At 37.1% G+C, this 20,520-nt stretch overlaps 1 protein-coding gene across 1 annotated transcript in view; it reads right to left on the bottom strand.

Moving 5' to 3' along the window:
* DNA2 (DNA replication helicase/nuclease 2) overlaps positions 1 to 20,052 on the bottom strand; it is a 33,134-nt gene extending 13,082 nt beyond the window's left edge. Inside the window, exons 1-8 of the mRNA XM_006889051.1 lie at positions 19,979 to 20,052; positions 18,100 to 18,282; positions 14,677 to 14,860; positions 9,971 to 10,116; positions 9,487 to 9,618; positions 6,436 to 6,655; positions 3,064 to 3,181; positions 248 to 413 (exon numbers count right to left, since the gene is read on the bottom strand). Coding sequence (XP_006889113.1) covers positions 248 to 413; positions 3,064 to 3,181; positions 6,436 to 6,655; positions 9,487 to 9,618; positions 9,971 to 10,116; positions 14,677 to 14,860; positions 18,100 to 18,282; positions 19,979 to 20,052 — 1,223 coding nt within the window. The remainder of the gene's footprint in view (positions 1 to 247; positions 414 to 3,063; positions 3,182 to 6,435; positions 6,656 to 9,486; positions 9,619 to 9,970; positions 10,117 to 14,676; positions 14,861 to 18,099; positions 18,283 to 19,978) is intronic.
* Between the last annotated feature and the right edge of the window lie 468 nt (positions 20,053 to 20,520).

Below are 20,520 nucleotides of genomic sequence, written 5' to 3'. Positions count from 1 at the left end.
GCTTTTTAAATGTAAGCAAATGTATAGGAAAGCAGACATGAGTATCTTCCCGACCTTCAAATTTGAAAATTCTGAATCTGAAGCTGTTGGAAAAACCCAGTTCTGAAGCATTATGTGAAATTAGTCTGGTAATTTGCTATGGATTAATTAAACAGTAGTATCAGAATAAACATATTATTTCAAAATTTAAAAAAATAATGTCATTTCCAGCTATGTTCATATGCCACTTAAAATAATGCGTGCTTACCTGCTAGAAAGAGCACAGTTGTCCACTTGTGAACAATATTTACAAGTTTGATAGTCCTCAATGATTTGTGGCAAAGGTGCGAGCTGTATCTTTTCCTTTCCAGATGCAGATTTAGTGATACGGTTAAACAAAGAGAATGCCATCTGGTTTCTCAGCTTTAATAACTCTATGGGCAGAAAAAATGATGAGTGTCATTTTATGAATTAGCTTAGTATAGTATATATCTTATCCATCCTATAAATTTCAAATAAATATTTTATTTTCTTTACTGTTTTTTGACTTCGATCACTTCTCTGAACAACTGCACACAGGTTTGTCCCACTGTCTGAAAACAGAAAATTGCAATGAAATCTTTCATAAAACAAAATGGTGTAAAGAAGGAATTATCAATAATTTTTATGGCACAAATTGCTTCCTTATTCCCAGAGCCTTCAAAAGAACCTACCAAATAAAATACAAAGCCTGAAATCTGCCAACACTTACTATCCGCAGGCATGACAGGACAAAAGCAGAGCCTGCACAAACCAGAGATGTCAGTGCAGTGTATTTCCCAGGGAAAGAGCGTGACCATGACACTCATTACGTAGGCTGCCTCTTTAACAACTCCCTGCAAAGCAAACACGAAACTCTAGCTTTGCTTTTCCCTTTGGATTTCTTTCATTTAGCAAAAATGGGCACTAAATACAGGTCTTTCATGAAAGCAAAGTGACGTAAAGCAAATTTTCAAAAAGTGGGAGGTCCCTGTATCTCTTTAATAAGTATCCTGACACTGTTGTTTTTATTAGCTGGATAATATTTGATACATACAACTATACTCAGTTCTATCTGTATCTCTGAAACAGGAGAGCACTGATGGCTTTAACTGTCTTTACACCATTTTGGCCTATGAAAGATTTCAGAGGCATAGTCTACTTTCAGATAGTGGAGCAAAACTGTACCTAGTTCAAAGAAGTTATCAAGTAAATATAAACGTTGAAGGAAATACATTGAATATTAATTTGAAAGGTAAGGCATTGCACTGCCAACCAAAGGCAAAGATTTGACGCCACCAGCTGCTCTGAAAGAGAAAGATGGACAATCTTCTCCCATGCGATTTACAGCCTCTGAAAAACCACCAGAGTGTCACCAGTGAGTCAGTTCTGGCTCGAAACAACACCTCTGACAAAACCAAAAAATCCAAATTCGCTGTCTTTAGTAAGTCAAATCTAACTCATACCAACCTTCTGCTGGGCTTCTAACACTGTAAATCTTCACAGGAGGAGACTATTTTCTCCTGAGGAGCAGTTGGTTGACAGTTGACATTTTACACATCACACCACCAAGCTCCTTATCTCAAGATATGATAGGAAATTTAAAATAAAATTTTATATCATAAACATTTTAAAGATTTTCAACACTCTATCATAACTACCAATCACAAGTTGTACTGGCCTTGTTGTTAGATGTTGTCCAATTAGAACAATCTCACAGCTGAGCCTCCAGTGGGTTTTAAGAGGCTACACATTGTAAAGGAGCAGACTGCAGCAGGTACATTTGAACCACATGCCTATGAGTTGACAGAGTTAACACAAGGCCACCAGATCTACCTGTATTGATCTTCTTGTTGTTTTGTATGTTGAGTTAGAATCAACCCATAGCTGACCCTTCAGTGAGTTTTTAGAGGCAGTTAATCACATGGGAGGAGAATGGCCATCCTTCTGCAGAGCAGCCGGTAGATTTAAGACACATGCCTTCAAGATTGCAGTGTAGCTTCTTACCACTAGGTCACCAGAGCTCCTTGTATTGACCTAGCAAGTACAACATGTAGACTGGTGGCCTAGTGATAAGAGCTGCACTGTAATCTCAATGTGGAGCTTATCTTTCAACATGACTTTCCTAGCCATAGTTCGACTTTGTCACATAAATGGGCAAGAATATGTGAATGGCGCATGGTTGCCTTTCCACAAGACGGACTGGCTATCTAAGAATTCACAAGGGGATTGACTAGTCTCACCATTAAATTGAGCAACCCAGCAGCAGAAGAATTAGACCTTTCCCACCAACCAAGAGAAGAAAAAAGAAGCAAGAGAATGTAGGACACCATTCAGGACAAGACATTCTTGCTTCAGCTAAACCTAAGGCAGCTGCCACCATAGCCAAACTAGAGACCTGACATGAGATGGGACCTTGGGATTGCTACATCATTGGAACTGGAACTAAGAGCCTTTGCCCAAGTTTGTTGGACAACCAGGGGTCAGGGGCCAAAATTCACAAGACTGAGAACACTGCAGTCCTAGCCTAAAGCCATAAGGCTCAAGGCTGCAGCATCTGTGAGCACATTTTAGAAGGCATCCTCATTATGTTCTGCTGCTGAACTAGATTATAACTTTTTTACTTCCTCAATATGGTTCTGTGTGGTCTGTGAGCTATCTCATCGGATTTTGGGGCACAATAAAACAGTGACTGGTTTTGAGGTGAGTAGAAAGTGATATAGGAGCATGGGGGGACATGTGTGACCTCATGGGAATTTGTTTAGTATTACTGATGCTGTCGACAGAGACAAGTCCCCTTTGTGAAGTTGGTCAGACATGGCTGTCCCCATGTGGCTCTTGCTCTTTTTTACACCCACAGGCATGCAGTTCAAATCCACCAGCTGTTCTGCAAAAGAAGGATAAGCAATCTCCTCCTATGTGATTAACTGCCTGTGAAAACCCACTGGAGGGTCAATTATGGGTCAGTTCCAAATTGATAGACAGTACACAACATCATATGTAAATTCACATCACCAAAATTTGAAGGAGAAACATTTAAGTAAAGCAGAAATAAAAGAGCTCAACCTCTCTTATCAAGGTGTTTGGCAGGCACAGGGTACATCTGACCAGTCTTAAGATAGAGGAGCAGACCAGCTTCAGGATCAGGTCTTCTTTCCTGGCTTAGCAGTGTGTACAGAACCACCTAAGAAACAAACAAAACGAGTACATTTTGTAAAATAAAAATTGTTCTAAACTGTCTTGCAACCAACACATATTGTAAAGCTAAAATGAAATGGTCAAATATTTCCATTTTTAAAATAACATAAGTGGAATAAAGTAAATATAATAAGTAAATACAAAGTAAATACTATCAAATATTTACATTCCATAAATAAGCATGCTTAAAGTTTATTTTACTTAGTAAAGAAATCTTTAGATTACCAAATTAAAGCCAAACCCAGCACCAATGAGCTGATGCCAATGACTCAAAGTAGCACTAGAATTCAGAGAAGAATTGTCTCTCATAATTTTTCCAAGGATTCAACTCTTTACAGAAGCAGACTGCCTCATCTCTGCCCACACTTGTGAATTCAAACTGCCCATCTTTTCTTTAGCAGCCAAATTCCTTACCCTCAAGCCTACCAGAGCTCTCATAAATTAAAGGGAGCAAATGGATCAAACTGCTTTCTGTTCTGGACTTAATGGTATGTAGTCCCTTTGTTACACCATTTTCCCTATGCTAAAAACAAGAGAACTAAGTATCAAAATGTTTGTCACTGATGCCAGTTAGTGTGACAAATAAATGAAACTAATCCTATAGACAGCATGCTGTGTCAGCACAGGATGCATTATTAAATTATTAGGTTTAGAGCTCTGGCGGTCTAGTGGTAAGAAGCTGTGCTGCAATCCCAAAGGCAAGCGGTTCAACTCTACAAGCTGCTTGGAGGGAGGTCTATCTCCTCCTGTATAATTAAACTGCCCCTGAAAACCCACTGGAAGGTTAGCTATGGGTTGGTTCAGACTCCATGGCACACAACAACAACAACGGAGGAAAAGAGCAGAGAAAATGCTGACCATATATAATTATTAGGTTTATGTGGTGGTCTTCAAAGAAACAATCTTAAGATAAGGTAGAAATAGGCATTTCAGTTCATGAAAAAAGGTTTAGCAGCAACAGAAAAAAAAAATTTCCTTGGAGTCATATACAACTTAATGGCAAGCTGATTTGCTTTCCAAAAGATTCCCAAAACCAAAAAAAAAAAAAAAAATTCCTAAGACCAAAATATTCAATACCTCATGAGGACCAAGTTTTTAAATTATAAAGGTCTACAACACTAACTCTATTAATTAAAATGAACATGCATAAGCATGTAAAAAATTATCCCTTTAGAAGACTGAAGTATATTTTAAACATAATGATTAAACAGAAGACACAAAACACTATTTATAGCACAAGTTCAAATTATATCTATATACCAATTACTAAATACCCCAGACAGATACTTAAAGCAAATAACTAATGTTAACTTACACTGAATTTACTCTTTTGCTCCTATCAAAAAACAGTGATGTTTTTACAACTAATGAATGTGCCAGAAATAGAAAAGAAATCCTAATATATAAATTTAGCAAAGAAAATAAAATTTTCTATATGCCAGTGTTCAAAAACATTTATAGAACTACTTATGCTAGCCTCAAATGTCAACCAGATAAAATATGGAAATATTTCAAAGTTTGATATTTAATTAAGCCTGACACTGCATATATAAAACTCATTATAAAAGGCTATTGCTTCAAAATCTGGGCCTATGAAACACGCGCTGGGAGGTCTTCTTAGAACCACTTTACTTGTGGCCCCTTCTACAGCATAAACTCAAGGTCGCTGAGTGTGTTCCAACTCACAGCAGCACTTCATTCAGTTTCCAAGGCTGTGAACCACAGTGGAAGGAGAATGCCTAGCTTTCTTTCTTGCAACTTGTAGATTCGAACCTCAAAGCCTTAGGGTTGAGCAACACAATTCTCAACAGACTAAGCCACCAGTTGTTGTTAAGTTGTGCCATCAAGTTGCCTATGACCCACAGCAACCCTATGAACAGCAGACCTAGCCTCTACCCATTTTGTGCAATCATCATCATCTCTGATGTACCTGTTGTTACAGTAACTGTGTCAATCCATGCCACAGTATAGGGATTAAATAAAAATTTAACTAAATTTATAAACCAGAGGACAAAGCCTTGGGACTCTGAACCAAAGGAGTCATCCAAATCTAAGTCCATCCATGGAGTTTTTCCATCTCCATGGAAACTGGAGCAGAAGGAAGAGTTACATAAGACTCTGCTTCAGAGAATAGTGAAAAAGAAACGATTTCTTTTAGGAATTTGAAGTTAAATTCTCATGATATTATGGCACAGGCTTACTCCTGATGTTAAATGCCATCCAACTGACGCTATAGACAACAGATTTGAACCCTGCGCTAGCTGCACCATCCCCAGGATCGCTGACATGCTCGAGCCCAGTATTACAGTCACTGTGTCAATAAAACAAGTTGCACTAAATTTCCTAACACTACACTACTTTACAAGTTAAGTAGATTTTTGCAACTGTTTGGAGAATCCCAGGTCTACATAATATCTTTTATTTGGAAAAAATGTGTTTCAAATGTCAAATCAATGGCTTGTAAATAATGAATTTTTCAGTACCAAATTCATTCATAAAATAAGAATCTTCATTTAAAAAAAAAGAATCTTCCTTCATTGAAGCGAATTTGTAACTTAAGCTTCTCTGTGTTACCAAGGTGAAAATTTCAGATGTTCTGTTCAGAGTTGCTAATCACTGTAACTAATAAGGGTTTCAAATACATTAAAAGGGCAGAAGAAAGTTGTTTTGGTTATTAGAGAGGAAGAGGATGAACTTATAAAAACCTTGAACATAATGGTAAGACAGTGCTCAATTTTAACCTAGTAAAATTTAATATCAGATTAGCGGCCAGAAAGGAAAGAATTAATTCATACCAATATTTTCTACAATGCTATAAGTAGATGTTCTATGAAAAATAATTCCAAAGTCAATGAAAGAAATATTGAGTTAAACACAGCTAAAATAAATGGTATTGCTTTAAGATTTTTCAGAATCTTTAATACTACTGTATTGAGAAATTCCAAAAATACACTGGTTTCCCAATAGCATCTGTTGAAACTGGTAGTTTGGCAGCACATATCTGGCAACACTGGCTTACATATTCAGTTGCTGTACTACTTTACTGGAGAAAAAGTCTTGCTGTTGCACAAATAAAATAAATGGGACACTCAAGGTATTAAAAATGTTAAAGTATTATGTAAAATTATATAAGAATACCCAAAACAGAATCAAATTATAAAAAGAAGAGTACATCTTTATTATATATACATATATATAAATAAAAATATATAAATTTAGGTAGTTTTTTAATGTTTTTACCTGACTACGGTGTTCAATTGAATTTGATTCTTTGCCAGTTTTAAGTTCCAAAGGCATTATCTTATATTTCATTTTGTATCCTCGATGTATTTTCACACCAACTGTAACATCTATTTTACCCTTCAGTCCAAACCTAGGGGACCAAATGCTTTCTTCAATATCCAGAGCTTTCACAACTTCTACATTACATGTTGAATTATCCTTACTATCATCACTTGGCCTTAAAAAAAAAAAAATTATTAGAAAATTCCATTTATTTCTTATGTGTTAACACTGACTTTATACACTGACACAGAGAAAGGGAGTATACAAAATCTACAAATAGTTACAGCAGTCATTCTCAAAACATAGTCCTTAAATTTCCAGCCATCACCTTGTTATTAGTTGCTTTTATTAGTCTGGGGTAGTTTTTTCTTTTTAATTATTTTAATGGTTTGTATTCAATGGTTAATTGTTAAGACTATAACTTCCCAAGTCCTACCTTAGATGAACTCTACTAATACAGACCAGAAAACTTTCCCAGTAATTCTAGTGCATGTATGAACATGAGAACAACTGTACTGAGTCATGTCACTATTTTTGTTTCCTTAATAATTATTATTTGTCCCCCTAAAGCATAAATCAATACAAATAGGCCATAGTTGTTAATTTTATGAAATTATTTTCAATTGTGTGATCTGATATAATTATCTTATGTGTTGTAAATCTTAATGCCTATGAAGTTAATGTGACAGGGTAAGATGCAGGTGTTTTAAAGAGGAATCTTGAAATCTAAGGGAGATTAAGGAAGCAAGCAGAGCTCAGGAGAATTACAACTAAAAAAGAAGAGCTAGAACACAGAACAATCTTTGGTCTCATGGTCTATACTCTTAAGGACTCCTAAATCCAAGAAAGACTGATGCCAAGACACATGGAGATTTCCAAGAAATGCAGGACACAAAGAAACCGAGAGGATAAAGGACAACAAAAAGAGAAAGGTTTCTCTAAGAGCTGGCAACCTGAATTTCAACTTCTAGCCTCCCAAAATGTAAGAGAATACATTTCTATTAAAATCTTCTACTTGTAGTATTTCTGTTACAGCAGCCCTAGTTAACTATGACTGAATTTAGTACCAAGAGTGGGTTTATTCCGCTGTTTAACAGATACATAACTTGTGGAAGTAGTTTTAGAATTCAACAATGAGTAGAAGCAGGCAGTTATAAGATGCCTCATATTAAGTCTAGATTGAGGACACATTGACAGAATTATGGACTTCAGAAGCAAATCCGGTGAGGGTTCAGAAGGAACTGAGGAGATGTGTAACACCAAACCCAAGAAGAAACAGCAGAGAAACAGTAGCAGTACAGAAGTCTGGCATAAGACACTATGTGAGTGAACCCATGGAATGGGAAGAACTGATGCCTTTGAATAGTGGTGTTGAAGAAGAGTACTGAATATCACATGGACTGACAAAAGAACAAAAAAGGTTGGAACAAAAAAAGGAGGAAGTCTAACCAGGTGCTCCTAAGAGGCAAGGATGGTAAACGCATATACTCAGGGGGCACTTTCCTTGGAAAAAGACATCATGCTGGGAAAGATAAAAGATTACAGAGGAAGACCTTCAACAAGATAGTAACACAATGACTGTAACAATAGGCTGAAGTATATTAAAAATCATAATGACCATGCAGGGTAAGGCAAGGTTCAGATTCATTGTTCACACAGGGTCATTATGAGTTGGAATCAATTTAAGGCACCTGGCAATAAATCTGCGGTTAGAGACCTCTCCAAATTATTGAAGAATAATGATGTCAGTTTGAGGATTAAGGTTCATCTGATTCAGGCCATGGTCTTTCCAATTACTTGCTATGCAGCTGAGACCTGGACAATGAATAAAGATGACAGAAGAATTGACGGCTTTGAACTGTGGTGTTGGAGAAGAGCAGTGAACATCCCTTGGACGGGCAAGAGAACAAACAGATATATCTTGGAGAGGGTGCAGCCAGAGTGAGCTTTGGAGGCAAGAATGATGAGGTTTCAACTCACATACTTTGGGCATGTTGCTAAGAAGAGCTATTCTTTGGAGAAGGACATGCTGAGAAAGATACAGGGTTAGGGAAGGAAAGGAAGACCCTCAATTAGGTGGACTGACACAGTGATTGCTGCAGTGGGCTCTTGTGTGTCAGGAAGTGTAAGGATGGAGCAGGATAGAACAGGGTTCAAATCTTTTGTTCACAGGGTCACTTTGAGTCATACTTGACTTGACAGCACATAACAACAATAGCAGCTGCTTCTAAGGAGAAAGATCCGGCTGCCATAATATTAAAGTAAAAAAATCCCTACAGAGTAGTTTCACTCTGTCACATGATAGCAATGAAATGGAAACATGATCATGGCAGCCAACAACATTCATTAAATTCTTTTTTGTAAAAAAAAAAAATTTCTTTTTTGTGTAGACTTCTTTTCCTATAGACTAGTTTCTTTTCTGAGTCTTTCTTGTCTTAGGAAGACACTCAGCACCATAATTTATAAAATAAGCAAACCAAAAAAATCAGTTGTACTAAATTTTATAAAAGCTCTAAATCAATATAGAGAATAAAATCCTAGTCTAAAAAATGAATACTAACAAAACTCACCCTTCTGGTTCAACTTTCAGCCAAACAACAGAGAGGCCTATTAGGAGATCAGTATCACCAGTGAGGTATTCCATTCTCAGAATAATCAACCATATAAGGTCAAAACAGTAGCATTTATCCCAGGATAAAGACTAGGGACCAGAAAGGGGTAGGATAGGAGGATTAATGGAAATGAGAATTACAGGGAGGAAGTGGGTAATTATTTTGGGGTATGGTAATTAATGTTATGAAATGAAATGTGTATGAAGGTGGTTTTTTTGGTTTCTGGAGTTTTTAAAGATATGAAGGTTTAAATGAATAATTAATGTGCTACGTAAATTTTCAAATCACATTAAAAAGGAACACTAAAAATATAAGGATTCTTCAATAAGATTTGTATACCTTTACTCAACTGAAAATGAAATTAATTCTACAAAAAGCATTAAAGATTTCTTACAGAGAAAGCTGCATCTGAGGGAAATCAGTTGACATATCCTTGTGCATAAAATCTCCAGCCCACTTTGAAAATGAAGGAAGATACTCCTCTACTTCTTGTTTTATTTCCTCCTGATTCAGATTTAGGCGGTACCTGCCAAATAAGAGGTATTAAATACAGAACAAATACACTGAAATAAGTCATATGACATTAAAATATTGTATTATTTATTCTAATTCCATCACATCACATATAAATACAGATGTCTCAGTTACATAAAACTATTGGTGATACTACTACTGAAACCAAGCAATGAAAAATATAAATGCATAAATAGGAAAAAAAAGATCATACAGACAGCCTTGGACATCATTTGGGACATTTTTAATCTGTCTTACAGAATCTTACAGAGTTAGAATCAGCGCCATGGAAATGGAATAAAAACAAAAAATACCTTGAAGATTACAGAAAAAAGTAATAAAATTGTACTCCTTCTAATACTTACATTTCCTTCAGGTGCCTTGTTTCTTGAAGAGTGTGCAAAGCAAGTTCTTGTAGCTTTTCTGGGGCAAAACTATCACTTACTGCTTTTTGAAATATTTCATGAAGAATTGTACCAATGAGCATTGGGCGGGTAGTATGGTCAGACTTCTAAAAAAAACAAAAACAAAAACAAACACAAGAGTATCTAGCCTATTAAATCAACCAAGAACAGTGGTAAAACAAATAACTAGATAATAAACAAAGTTTTATTTCTCAGCAATTGCAAAGTAGGTGACTTACACTTGCCCCAGTTCTAAATTATCTTATGAGTTATTTCTAAAATGTCTCTATTTTAAAGAAACAAGACTATAAATATTTAAACATTTTCAAATGCTTAATATGTTTAAAATACTGTACACTTTATCCAAAAGAAAGTCCATCAAGGTAGAGTTCAAAGACTCAGAGAAGTAAAACATATTATTTAAAAGAAAATTTAAAAACATAAAAAAAATAAAAAGAAATTTTTAAGTCTCATAGCAGAAACTTTTCACAGAAAAGTTTTACTGAAAAATAAACTATTTTATTTTCCAATGAACTATTTTATGAATCTAGATCTCTCCCTTGAAGATATTTTTTTAAAAAATACATAAAGTTCTTAGGTTTTTTTGAAAACCTTCATCAGGAATTTTAAAAATTAAATTACAGAGGCATTTTCTGTGCTGTTTTTACAGGTTCTGCAGGAATATAAAAAAATACTTCAAAATAAAGACTGTAACAAATAATATTTGTGGGGGAGGGATTGTATAACAATGAAAGAATTTTACTTTTCAAGAATTAATTGAGGGGGAGAGGGGTAACCAGGGAGAAAAGTGCAACAGTGAATGACTGCAAACCTTAAGTCTCTGTAAACTTTTGTTAAAATAAATTTAAAAAAAGGAAATAATATTTGTAGTTAATACCACTAAATTATATGCTTGAAAATTATAAAATGGCTATCCTATTATAACATGTATTTCACCAAAATAAACAAAAAAAAAAATAAATAATTCAGATTTGCTTTCCAACTCCTAAAAGATTATTTCTCCTCTATAATTCAAGGGAACAAAAGGAATAAACTCTAAAGATAAATTACAAATAAGTGTCAACTAACACAATGAGAACATTTATTTAGGTAAGGTATCTTTTCTTCTTTTTATCCTTCTTGTTCCGTGGTATTTTTCATTTCCTGCACACAAAGTAATATTTTTTCCAAAGGTAAACAATTGGGAGGGGGACTAATTTTTATTAAACAACCCAGGCTTTTCAACAAATAAAAAATAAAGTGAGTAGGTGGAAGGTAGAACTAGCAGAGCTGGAAATCAAGTTAAAGTCACATCAACCAGATTTAATACAGGAGCTCATACAATGATTCAAACAATCCAATTCAATAAAAAGATTTTTTTGAGAAAAGGCACTAAAGGACATTAATTTTAAAAATTACTATTCATCTTATTGGGCAAAACAAAGCTACTGTATTTATGCTTTTAAAATGTTCTTGGCTAGTTGAGCCTTCCCACAGGCACACCCTCAGCCGTCCTTTATTTGTGACATGATAGGAAGAGGGAAAGCAGCACAAAGTTGGTTATTAAAACTAAGTGTTCGGTACTAGAGGGGTCATTATAATGAACTCTTAGTAGATGTCTGAAATATTTCATAACAATTTTATGAAGAGATTAACACCTGAGGTTTCCTGGTGGAGATCATAGTGAGATCTGAAGTTAGCTCAAAGATGGAGAATCTCAGGAAATACATATCCATCATGCTGGGAGAAAGTCCCTAAAAACTCCACCTTGGGAGAAAACTTTCCCTTGTGAGATTTCCAACCTTCAGAAAATCCGCTGGAAGGTCTGCTTTAAGTCAGCTCTGATTTAATGGCAATGAATTTTAACATTTACATTTTGTTTATTAGCAATCATGTGAAGCCAAATTTAGATCTTTCTAAATGTATAAAACAAAAGATTCCATCACTCAAATTAATTCCACATGGTTAAAATTGAATAGGATTTAAAGGACTCAAGAACTAGCAATGAGACCTAGCAGCACTGCCACTTACTAACTATGTGGCTTTGGGCTAGACTCTCGGAGACTGGTTTTCCTAACCTGTAAAATGGGGTTGATTAATATCATCTATCTCAAAAGAATGTTAAGCCATGACCAAGTGGGATTCATAATAGGTATACAAGGATAGTTCAACATAAGAAAAACAATCAGTGTAATTAATCACATTAAAAGCAAAGAACAAGAACAACATGATCTTGTCAACTGATGCAGAAAAAGGCCTTTGACAAAATACACCACCATTTCTGGATTAAAATACTCAACAAAACAGGAACAGAAGGGAATTTCCTCAACATAGTAAAAAGTATTTGCACAAACCCGAGAGCCAAAGTTGTTCTGAATGGAGAGCAGTAAAGGCACTCCCATTGAGAACAGGAACTAGGCAAGGATGCCTACTATCACCTCTCCTATTCAATACTGTATTGGAAGTCTTAGTGGTAGCAATAAGACAAGAGAAGGAAATAATAGGTATCCAAATTGGCAAAGAGGAGGTAAAATTATATACAGATGCTATGATATTATACTTAGAAAAACCTAGAGATTCAGCAAGAAAACTATTGGACATAGTTGACCAATTCAGCAAAGTGGCAGGATACAAGATCAGCATACAAAAATCAATTGGATTTCTCTACAGTGACAAAGAGAATATAGAACTGGAGCTATCGTTCTATAATATAGAACTGGAAAAACAATACTCATCACAATAGCTAATCACAAGATTAAATACTTGGGAGTAAATCTAACTAGAAAAACAAAAGACTTTTTCAAAGAAAATTACAAACCATTACTACAAGAAACCAAAAAAGAGACCTGGAGAAATGGAAGATTCATGGATAGGAAGACTTAATATTGTGAAAATGACAATCCTACCAAAGGCAATCTACACGTTCAATGCAATCCCAATACAAATACCAATCCATTCTTCAACAAGATGGAAAAGGCAGTCTCCAATTTCATTTGGAATGGAAAGAAGCCCCAAATAAGCAAAGCACTCCTTAAAAAGAGAAGCAAAGTAGGAGGTATCTCACATTCTGATTTCAAATACTACTACACTGCCGTGGTGGTCAAGACAGCATGGTACTGGTATAATGTCAGACACATAGATCAAAGGAATAGAATTGAGAATCCAGAAATTAACCCAACTACCTATGGTCAGTAGACTTTTTTACAAGGAGATGAAATCAGTCAAGTGGGGAAATGACAGCCTTTTTAACAAAAGGTGTTGGTAAAATTGGAAAACCATCTGCAGGAAACTCAAACAAGATCCACATCTCACACCATAAACAAAAACCAACTCAAAGTGGATAAAGGACCTAGGACTAAAACCAAGGACTATAAACTTCACTAGAAAAAACCTTGGAAGAACCCAAGAAGCACTACTAATCCACAACTTGAACAGTCTTTCAAGTATTCTGAAAAACCTACAACCAGGAGAGGATCAAATAGGTCAATGGGACCTTCTAAGAATCAAATCCTTATGCACATCCAAAAACTTCTCCAACAGGGTAAAAAGGGAAGCCACAGATTGGGGAAAAAATATTTGGTAATGACATGCTGGATAAGGGAATACTCAAACACCACAACAAGTTAAACAACCCAATTGAAAAATGCGCACAGGATATGAACAAACACTTCACCAAAGAAAACAGTCAGATGGCAAACAAATACATGAAGAAATGTTCAAAATTCCTAGCTCTAAGAGAGATGCAAATCAAAACAATTATGAGGTATCATCTCACCCCAGTAAGAATAGCAAAATTTAACAGAACAGGAAACAACAAATGCTGGTGAGGTTGTGGAGAAACTGGAACCCTTATTCACGGTTGTTGCAAGGGTAAAATGGTACAACCATTATGGAAGGCAGTATGGCACGTTTTCAAAAAGTTGGAAATACCATTTGACCCAGCATTTCCACTACTGGGAATATACCTTAAAGAAATCAGAACTGTCACCCAAGCAGATATATGCACACCCAGGTTTATTGCTGCTTTGTTCACAGTAACAATGAGTTGGACACAATCCAAGTGCCCATCATCAACAAACGAATGGAGAGAGAAGCTGTGGTATATTCATACATTGGAATATTATGCAGCAATGAAAAACAAGGAACACATGAAATATTACACAAAATGAGTGACCCTGGAGGACATTATGCTGAATGAAATATCTCACTCACAAAAAGACAAATACTGTATAATGTCACTGTTTAAGAACAGGAGTGTTAAGGCGTTTGGGGGAAACTAAGAGAAGAGGGGATAACTAATGTATACAGCATTGAAACAAATAAGAGAGAAAACCAAATAAAAGGATATATTATTAGATACTATCGGCATGACAAGAGTCCAGAACAAGAGCAGTATAGTAAGGTGGTTAGGGGAGGGGGAGACTGTACAACAATGAAAAACCTTTTTTTTCCAAAGAAAAATGTGAACTGGAGGGGAGGGTGGACTGGGAGAAATATGTGCATCAATGAATGAATGGAAATCCAAGTTCTTTGTCAATTTCATTAAAATCTAAAAAGAAACCAACAAAAAAAAACCCACCCCAACAAAAAAGGATAGTTAAGTAGATTAAATGGAGGAATAAATGTAACAGTATTCTGCACAAGCATTAGCTATTAATATTATGTACCCTAAAAGTTTCACTCAGAACAGCTCTTCTCATGCAACGAATACTACTGGCTACACTTGTGCCAGAAATCAGCATGTCTGGATACAGAATCAAATAGCCAAAATCTTTATCAACTATCCAAGTATCAGAGATGCTGTCTCCTTCCAAATGAATGATGTCCCCTGGAGCTACTGGAACAGAACACCTGCAAACAGACAGAAAGAACAATTATATACATAGGTTTCTAAATTAAACCTATAAAAGAGGCTTTAAAACCATAGAACACTTATCTTAAGAAAAAATAAAAACATTCCTAAATTTATGGATCTTTTTAAAACATGAAATATGAGTATATGATATTCTAAATTAAGCCCTAGTCACGCTACCCTTTTCCACCATGAAATAAATACATCTGGGAATACTCATGGGTCTTCTTTAAACCACAGCAGAAAATTGCTGAAGCCTAGCAACATCTATTACAAAAGCTGTCAAAACTTGGTGTAACAGTTCTAAATATATAACTGGGTTGCTGATCTTTATTACAACTTTTAAATATCCTAAAAACTGATTTAGTAATTTAATGGTTGCTTGCATGCATTTCACAGAATATTTAGGACTGTCTAAGAGATTTGTACAATAACAGAGAACTACCAGAAATAGAAGCTGAGTTTAGAAGGGGTCATGACACTAGTGACATCCTGCCAATGTCAGATGGATCTTGGCTGAAAGCAAAAAGGAATGTCTATTTATGTTTCATTGACTATGAAAAGGCATTTGACAGTGTGGATCACAACAAATTGTGGCTAACCTTAAAAAGAATGAAAATTCCAGAACACTTGATTGTGCTCATGTGAAACCTGTAACTAGACCAGGAAGGTATTGTCAGAACAGAGAAAAGAAACACTGCATGGTTCAAAATCAATAAAGAAGTGCATCTCTTTCTCCAAAGCTTTTAAATTTATACGTGGAAGAGATTATTCAGGAGACTGAACTTTATGATTAGAAATGTGGCATCAGGATTGGAGGAAGACTTGTCAACAATCTGTGTTATGCAGATGACACAACCTTGCTTCGCAAAATTGAGGACATGAGGTATTTGCTGTCAAAGGTTAAGGACTGCAGTCTTCCATATGGATTGAAGCTCAACATCAAAAAACAGAGTCTCACCACTTGGGCCAACTGGCAACATCATGATAGAGAGAAGATATTGAGATTTTGACAATTTCAGCTTACTTGGTTCCACAATCAACACTGTTGGCACTAGCAGTCAGGAAATAAAAGATGATTTGCATCAGGAAAATCTGCTGCCAGGGATCTCTCCAGAGTGCTAACGATGTCTTAGTCGAGACTAAGGTGTGCCTAATCCAGGCCATGATCTTTGCATCAGAATGCTGGACAGTAACTAAGGATGACAGAAGACGAGTCGATGTCTTTGAGTTGTGGTGCTAGAGAAGAGTAGTGACCATACCACGGACTACAAAGAGAACAAATATGTCTGTACTACTATTCAACCTGTATGCTATGCAAATTATTCAAGAAGCTGGACTCTATGAAGAGGAATATGGCATCAGAAAAGGAGGGAACCTTGCTTGCTGAAAGTGAGGAAGACTTAAAGCATTTTTTGCAGAAGATCAAGGAATGCAGCCTTCAGTATGGATTACATCTCAATGTCAAGAAAATAGATTCTTACCACTGAACCAATAGATAAAATCATGATGGATGGAGATTGAAATGTCAACAACTTCATCTTGCTTAGATCCACAATTAACACCCTTTGTACCAGCAGTCAGGAAATAAGGAGACCCACTGCACTGAGAAAATCTGCAGTTAGGAACCTCACCAAATTATTGAGGAGTAATGATGTTAGTCTGAGGACTAAGGTGCACCTGATTCAGACCATAGTCTTCCCAATCACAAGCAATGCATCTAAAAGCTGGACAATGAATACAGATATCAGAAGAATTATTGATGCCTTTGAGCTATGGTTTTAGAGAAGAGCACTGAACATCTCATGGACAGTCAAAAGAAAAAATGGGTAGGTATGTGTTGGAGAAGGTGCAGCCAGAGTGCTCTTTGGAGGCAAGAATGATGAGGCTTTGCCTCAACATACTTTGGACATGTTGCTAGGAGGGGCTATTCCTTGGAGAGGGATATCAGGCTAGGAAGAGTGGCGTGTCGGTGAAGAAGAAGAGGAAGACCCTTGACCAGGTGGACTGTCACGGTGACTACCGCAATGGGCTCTTGTGTATCAGAAAGTCTAAGGATGGCACAGGATTTAACAGGGTTCAGATCTTTTGTTGACAGGGTTGCTATGAGTCATACTTCACTCAACAGCACCTAAAAACAACAATTCATGTCATCTAATTTACAGCTCAAAGAGCCAGTTAAATTAACATCTTATTTCTTTACATCTTGTGGCACCCCTGCCATGCCACATTTAACTTAAGTAACTCTGGTAACCTAGTGGCAAAAAGCTGAGCTGCAATCACAAAGGCATGCAGTTCGAGGCCCCCAGCTACTCTGCAGCAGAAGGATGGGCAATTTCCCATGTGATTAACTGCCTCTGAAAACCCACTGGACGTTCAGCTATGGGTTGGGTATGACTCTGGTATGCAACAACAAAAACAAAGAGAAATCTAAAGTCTAAAAATGTTTAGGCTATAGCTAAACTTGCTATTAGTGAGAACTAACAAGTTTTAAGTTACAATCTTCAAACACAGTGCACTGAGAAACAGGAATAGTCATTAAAAAGCTCCTTATACTTGTTAATAAGTATTGCTGTTGTTGTTAAGTGCCATTGAGTCGCTTGCGACTCATAGCAACCCTATGTGCAACAGCTCTAAACTCTGTTCTGTCCTGTGCCAGTCTCATTGTCTCCAACACACTCATCCTGATTATCCCCAGTCACCGAATCAATCCATCTTCTAGAGGGCCTTCCTCTCCTGCGCCCACCCTCCACCCTCCCAAGCATGATGTCCTTGTCCAAGGACGGGTTTCTCCTTACAACATGACCAAAGTATGTCAGACGAAGCCTCAGAATCCTTGCCTCCTTAGCCCAAAAAATACTGACTTTCAAATGACAGTAAAAATCAAATGGTTTTGAAATAAATGTTTCCGATGTTGAAATAGGTAAAATTTTCATGCAATATCAATTTACTCCCTTTGTTGTGTACCTCTGCATCAGAACCAACCCATAGCTGATCCTTCAGTGGGTTTTCAGAGGCAGTAAATCCAATGAGAGGAGATTGTTCATCTTTGTCCCTTGGAGCAGCTGATGAATTCAAGCCACATACCTCTGCACTAGCAGTGCCGTTCCTTACCACTAAGACATGGGTCTCCCTATACTCCTTTTCACTAACAAGCAAATTATTACAATGTGATGGATTTTACAATGCTCCCCTTAAGACTTTGCCAAATCTGTGTGGAAAGTAAAACAAAATTTACCAGTCATTCCTAAGAATGCACAGCTCTTTATCTCCCAGTGACTGGGAGGCAGTGATGGTAAGATGCTTTTCATGGTTTCCCACTTCATTCTGGACAATATTGACAGCTAAAACCAGGTACCGGTTATCCATTCCTCGGCTCAGGAGTGTTTTAGGAAAGGAAATTTCCATTTTTTTCTGAAACCTAAAGCATATACACACAAAATTATTTTAGCACACACAAGAAATTTTAAAAAAATAAGCCACCTTAAATACTGAACATTTTTATTAAGGACTCAATGAAACTTTATCAAAAGGGGGGAAATGTGGAATAGAATTTCAAATTCCTGTGGAATCCAAGATTAAAGTGCAGTTGATCCAAGCCATAGTTGTTTCAACTAGATACTATGTATCTGCAAGTTGGACAATAAATTAGAATGACAGAAGAATTGCTGCCTTTGAGTTGTATTGGAGAAGAGTAATGAATAGACCACCGAAAGAACAAATATGTCTTCGAGAGAGTGGCAACAGGAGTGCTCCTTAAGAGTAATGATGATGACACGTCATCTCACATACTTTAGTCATGCTGATAGGAGGTGCCAGCCCTTGGAAAAGGACATCATGCTTGTAAAGGTAGAGGCTCTATAGAAGAAAGGAAGACCAACAATACAGATGGACACCCTGACAGTAACAAAGCACTCAAGTGTATTAGAGATGAGGAAGGCACAGGATGGGCAAAGATCTGTGGTTCACAACATCATTATGAGTTAAGGTCTCTCTAGAACTTCTACCAACAACATGAACCTGAACTCGATCAAGGGCACCTAATAACAACCACAGAATGGGAGGAAAATAGAATCCAAACTTACTGTCTCTATTGAGAATAAGGAAACACCTGAATTTACTCCTTGAGATAATCTTTAAACCTTGATAGTATCCTCTGGAGTAATTTTTAAACCAAACTATAATTTTGGGGTGTGGGGCACCCACCATTGTAAGAATAAAGGAAAAATCTAAAATATTTCTACTGCTTGGGTCAAACTTTCCGTAAGTACCAGTTAAAGGAGATGTCTTGGGTACTACTCTTTGTAGAAATACAGGAAGTGTATTAGATGTGTATTGTGGGTGATTCACCAGAAGTCCTACTAAGAGCTTCATCTTTAAATTCAGACTAAACATGGAAATTATCTGATCCAACCTATTAAAAATGCTCAAAAACTATAAAACAGCTCTTCTTCCATCTTAAGTCATCAATCAAGTCTCTTTCTAGTTTGCAACAAATCTATGTGAGAATGTTAACTGAGAATTCAAAATCATAACCTTTTCCATTACAACATCAAATGCCTTGTACTTTGCCTTCACATTATTTTTATCATTCAACTCTAAAATCTATTACATATCCTCCTACACAAGATCTAGCCTAAAGCCAGGGTATCTCAAGAGATACTTCTAATCAACAGTCTCATTGCAAAGGTCCCTCAGTATTGTCATTTATTATAAAAAATAATTCCCAACCACGAATGCGGGTGAGAAGTCCTACACAGGCCCATGTGCTTACGGTATTTAATACAGAGAAAAGCTTCTGTAAATTGAAAATGTCTCTTATGAAGACACTTTTCCGCAGCCAGAAGCAACAGCGCTTTGCTTTCTCGTAGATTTGAACTCTTAGCTGTCCAATAAATGAAAGTGATAGGAATTGCCCAAAATTGGGAATGAGGGGAAATCAAGACCTTGTGAAGCCAACCTCCATCTGCACGCTGCTAGGGGCTCCCCAGGGCCTGAGGCAGCTGCTGGGTCACAGGAGCTCTCCCCTAGGTCTGCTAAAGTGTGGCACCAAGCGAGTCCCGCTCCTCATTTAAATCTCCCGCGCTGTTCCCAGGCCCTCCCCCGGCTCCGCTCACGTCTCCGTGGGCGGCGCGGTCTCATCTCCGAAATTCTTTTCCATCAGCTCTTCCAGCTCATCCAGCTCCTCCATTCCGAGCGCAGGTACCAAAAACTGTCGCTGGAGAAGACGGGTTTGTTACAACTGAACAGAGAAAAGAGCGCGCGTTGAGCCGCGCGCTTGCGCAGACGGAGCGGAGCCAGCAGCGCCCAAGTGACTTGCGCGGACCCGCCCCTCGGCGGCGCGCCTGGACCCACGTGGACTACATCTCCAGAGCTGCTGAAGGCTGCAAACTTGACCTCCTTTTCCTGCAAACCAGGGTTCTAAATCATCAACTCTAAACTTGATGTTCCCGACCAGTCTCTTAACTCGAGCCCAAAGTCCACCTTAGTTTTTAGCAGAACCATTTACAATTGAGCAAACGCAGGAGTCTCTCGTTAGCCTTAAGATTTTTCAAGTACTCATTTTGTCTGGAAAAGTTACGGGGAGGGGAGGGAGAGGGGAGACGACGACAAATTGTCAGATGGGAACTTCATCACCATGTACAAACCTAGTAATCTT

Source organism: Elephantulus edwardii, unplaced genomic scaffold, assembly GCF_000299155.1.
Source record: "Elephantulus edwardii isolate Elephantulus edwardi_28Jun2011 unplaced genomic scaffold, EleEdw1.0 scaffold00074, whole genome shotgun sequence".
Lineage (NCBI taxonomy): Eukaryota > Metazoa > Chordata > Mammalia > Macroscelidea > Macroscelididae > Elephantulus > Elephantulus edwardii.
This window is presented reverse-complemented; position numbering and strand designations above follow the sequence as displayed.